Raw genomic sequence first — 4783 nt, 5'->3', positions numbered from 1 at the left:
GAATAAAGAGAACCAGAGATAAATTGACACATTTAAATTATGGTGTTGGTGAGGAATACTGAAAGTACTGTGGATTGCCAGAATAATCTGTCTTTGCAAAAGTACAGTGGGAATACTCCTTAGAAGCAAAGATGAAGCCGAGGGCGATATTCCTGCTCAGAGTACCCGATGCACAGAGAGGACCATAGGGCTGGCCCCACCATGAGACACATAGCCCCTCACTGACCCATACCGCTATAAGGCACAACCCTGAGGCACAGTGAAGGAATTGTGCCCAATCTGACCCCATCACACCGGGGTGAAAAGCTAAGCTCTTGGAACAGAGCAGCAAGGGAAGCAAGACAATGAAGTCCCCGGGGAATACCAAAAATAGACTTTGGGTCCAGGGCGTGGCACCCCATCACATTCGACTGGAAAACACTCCTACAGGTCAACAAACAGACCTGAAACTATTTACAGGCTTTTGATTTTTTTGGTCGTTAGTATTTTTTTGTTTTGTTTTGCTGCCTTGTTTTTGTGCTTATTATTGTCTCTGCATGTTTATCTAGATAAGATAAGTGGGATAAACAATCTAGGGTAGAAAACAATGGGACTGAGGGTTGGGGAGTGCAGGAAATGGGAGGGAGAGGATAGGGAAAGGAAGCAGGGTGGGGGTGGGTGGGGAGGGGAGTGTCAACCAACCCAGGGACAGGGGAACAAGTGATCTAAAATCAATGGAGGGGAGGACATCAGATGCCTGGGAGGGCTTGATCAAGCGCAATGTAACCAAGAGGAATTACTGAAACCCAAATGAAGGCCGAACATGATAGAGGGACAAGAGGAAAGTAAAAATAAATAGAGGAAAGAACTAGGAGGCAAAGGGCATTTATAGAGGTCTAAATACAGGCATGTAAATATGTCAATATAGAGCAATAGGGAAATAGATCTATGAATATATACTTATATGTAAAGTATCAATGTAGCAGACGGATGGATACTGGGTCGCTACTCAAGTACTCCCTCAGTGTAAGAGCACTTTGTTCTAATAACCTGGCATACTGTGATGCTCACCTTCCCGACACAATCACTGAAGACGAAATGGGTGCATAGTAAATGTGGTGAAGAAAGTTGATGGTACCCAGCTATCAAAAGATATAGCGTCTGGGGTCTAAAAGCTTTAAGACAAACAAGCAGCCATCTAGCTCAGAATCAACAAAGTCCACATGGAGGAAGCACACCAGCCTGTGTGATCATGTATGTAGTGCCGATGGGATTAGTTATCAGGCATCTAATACCCAGAACAAAAAAATCCTATCAATGTGAATGAGGGAGAGTGCAGAGTGGAGACCCTAAGCCCAACTGTAGACAACTGGACATCCCTTTACAGAAGGGTCACAAGGAAGAGAAGAGCCAGTCAGGGTACAGTATAGCACCAATGAAACATATAGCTTTCCTCTAGTTCTTTAATGCTTTCTACTCGCCCACCCCCCATCCACTATCATGTTCCCAAATCTACCTTACAAATCTGGATAGACAAGAACATGTACACAGGTACAGACAAGAGCTTGCAACACAGGAAATCCAGGACAGATAAATCCCGCAAAACCAATAATGAGAATAGCGTATGAGGAGGGGAAGGTGGGGGTACAGAGGGGGCACTGATCACTATGATCTACATATAATCCCCTCCCTAGGGGATGGACAACAAAAAAGCTGGTGAATGGGAGACATTGGTCAGTGTAAGACTTGAAAAAATAATAATAATTTATAAATTTTTAAGGGTTTTTGAGGAAAGGGGGTAGGGAAGGACGGGAAAAATGAGGAGCTGATACCAAGGGCTCAAGTAGAAGGAACACATTTTGAGAATGATGATGGCAACAAATGTACAAATGTGCTTGACACAATGGATGTGTGTAAGGATTATGAGAAGAGCTGTACGAGCCCCCAATGAAATGATTTTTTTTTTAAAAGAAGAAGGATATCAAGATTTGCTGTCACACATGTTGGACATGTTAGGAGATACTAGTCCCTGAAAAAGGACATCCTGCTTAGTAAAGTGGAACCGGTCAGTGGACAAAAGAAAGACCCTTGATGAGCTGGAGATGGGCTTACACAGTGGCTGCGACCACTGGCTCAAACAGAAGAACAGTTGTGAGGATGGTGCGGGACCAGGCAGTATTTTGGTCTTTTGTACATGGTGACGCTATGAGTCGGTCCCACTCAACAGCACCTAACCTTGGCAATTGAGTTTCTTAGAAGACATTTCCCTTTATAAGATTGGATACCTTTTTCTATAAACCACCTGAGAAAAATTAATCACTGCTTTCTTAATTCCTTGGATACATGTTTACCTGCTAAATTAACTCATGAGACCTGGCAGGTACAGTAGTGGTGATTAGCACTCGCCTGCCGCTGCACAGGAGATTTGTGGTGATCTGCTTAAATAAAGAGTGACAAACCTGGAAATCCTCTGGGGCACTTCTACTCTGTCATATAGGGTCACTGAGTGACTCAGAGGCAGGGGGTCTGGTATCTGATTTGCTCCAGCACTTTGTTTGCAACATTGGACTGTATACTTTCCTCCATCCCTGTCTCAGTTACTTACTAATCTTTCGGAGAGCAAGGAGGCATATCTTTTAATCTGTTTAAAATGTTTGTATCTATGCCTAACTGTGCAAGCTTGCCTATGGCCTAGAAGCACAAGCTAACTGTATGAATATGTGAGATGAACAGAATGACCAGTAGTTCCACACTTTCAACCGTAATTGGCATTCAGGAAACTATAAACAATTATGTGGTTACAAAAGTCAGCAGTGAGCTACAGATAAGAACCCCTAACACAGAGAATCCAGGACAGATAAACCCCTCAGAGCCAACAATGAGAATAGAGATACCAGGAGGATAAGGGGAAGGTGAGGGGGTAAAGGGGGAATCTATCACAAGGATTGACATAAAACCCCTCGCAGGGAGAGGAACAACAGAAAAGTGGGTGAAGGTTGGCAGAGGAAGATGTAAGATATGAAAATAAAAATCTGTAACTTATCAAGGGTTCATGAGGGAAGAAGGGCGGGGGAGGGAGGGGGGAAATTGAGGAGCTGGTACCAAGGGGTCAAGTAGAAAGAAAATGCTTTGAAAATGATGATGGCAACATATGCACAAATGTGCTAGACACAATAGATAAATGTATGGATTGTGATAAGAGATGTAAGAGCCCCTCATAAAAGTATTTAATACATTTTCTTAAAGCAGGCAGTGAATACTTTTCACCATCTCCTGAAGTTTCTCTTTAGGTCTTTCTTCCAACCTAGTCAGACTAAGGAAGCCTCAATAGAATGACAAGCAGCAGTGATAAAACTGGGTGCTGAGGAAAAGGAAAAAGACCATGTACGCGGGGAAATTCACCTACTTTGGTAATAGTTTAAGCCAAGGGCATGATAAACAAGGGATCTTCTGATTAATGTGTATATGTTTTAGCATGTCTTAAAGTTCGCAAAGTAATTATGCGTGGGAGATTAGACGTTACAAACAGCTGAAAAATGTATATATGTATGAGAAATATTCATACAAGGTTAAACTGGCCCCACACTCACTCTTTAAAATCAACTGAAATAGCTGACATTTACCCCTGGTAATTGCATAGACACCGGCAACATTAGTGTATGCGCCTGTAAAAATGCATGAGTACTGATTTACAACTTCCAAAAAGACTGTTTTTGCCAGTCCAAAGTACAAATGAACCACAGCCAGCCATTCCACCCTCTTTGGGGCTTTTTAATGATACCTACTTTAGCTGACCAAATTGGTACTGTCATCAATATTTATTTGTAAATTAAGTTCAGGTCTTCAATGCAATGTATAAGGAGTGGGCTTAACACGATCACTAACGATTGCCTAAAACTTTACCGAGTACCAATCTGTTTTGGGAGCCAGTTTTTTCCCTCCCTTTAGAAGACATCCCATCACCATCTCTGACTCAGAACAGGTTTTGCAACTTCTGCCCCTGTGCGGGTGCCACTTGTCGGTATCTCAGTAACCTGTGGAAGACGAATCGTGGGCTCCTAATAGCCCACATCGCGAACTGAAACCATTTAGTTTTCTAACATCTCAGAAAAAGGCACGAAGGCTTAGAAGGGAGAGAAAGACACAAAGCAACTCCCTAGATAAAAAGTTGATAGGCTCCCGAGAGGGCGCTTCTGCACTCGGCTCGAGTGCCACAGGCACCGATGAAAGACGGCGCTCGGAAACGTCTCAGCATCAGCGTGGGTTTTCCGCTTTGCGTCGCTATGAGGCCAGAGGTCTGGGTTCGGACCCGTGCTTTTCCCTGCACGCTCTCGCCCGCGGAAACACCGAGTTTCGAACCGCTCCGGGTGGCGGAAAGCCCTTCCTCCGGCCGCAGCCGCCTGCTCGGGGGCAGCCGCGGCGCGGCTCCCTCCGTCCTTCCTACCTTGGTTACAGAAGAGGCTCCACAGCTTCGCGAAGATCAGCCCCATCATGGGCACCCGGGCGGGCCGCGAGGTCCCTCAGCAGCAGGTGCCGCTGCGCCACGGACCGAACGAAAGCCGACTGGGAGTCGCGGGGCGAGGATCCTAGGCGGCCGAGACGCCGAGGCAAACACTCGTCGGAAGGCGCCGCGCCGAGCGCAGGCGGGACAGCCCTTTGTTCCCAGCCCGCTGAGCCCACCGCCGACCCGTAGTCCTCTCCGTCTGCACCCACCTACCCACCCACCCAAGCGGCCTCCAGGCCCAGGCCCCGCCTCCGCCCCGCCCCCGCCCGCGAGCCCAGGGCTTTCCAGCGCCGGAAGCAT

At 46.3% G+C, this 4783-nt stretch overlaps 1 protein-coding gene across 1 annotated transcript in view; it reads right to left on the bottom strand.

The window, feature by feature from the left end:
* The window catches only part of ARL5B (ADP ribosylation factor like GTPase 5B), a 37362-nt gene extending 32805 nt beyond the window's left edge, over positions 1–4557 (bottom strand). Inside the window, exon 1 of the mRNA XM_004716014.2 lies at positions 4424–4557. Within this exon, the coding sequence (XP_004716071.1) occupies positions 4424–4472 (49 nt within the window). The 5' untranslated portion in view covers positions 4473–4557. The remainder of the gene's footprint in view (positions 1–4423) is intronic.
* Between the last annotated feature and the right edge of the window lie 226 nt (positions 4558–4783).

The sequence above is a fragment of the Echinops telfairi genome, unplaced genomic scaffold (genome assembly GCF_000313985.2).
Source record: "Echinops telfairi isolate 266 unplaced genomic scaffold, ASM31398v2 ScPeMD7_7473;HRSCAF=8511, whole genome shotgun sequence".
Classification (NCBI taxonomy): domain Eukaryota; kingdom Metazoa; phylum Chordata; class Mammalia; order Afrosoricida; family Tenrecidae; genus Echinops; species Echinops telfairi.
This window is presented reverse-complemented; position numbering and strand designations above follow the sequence as displayed.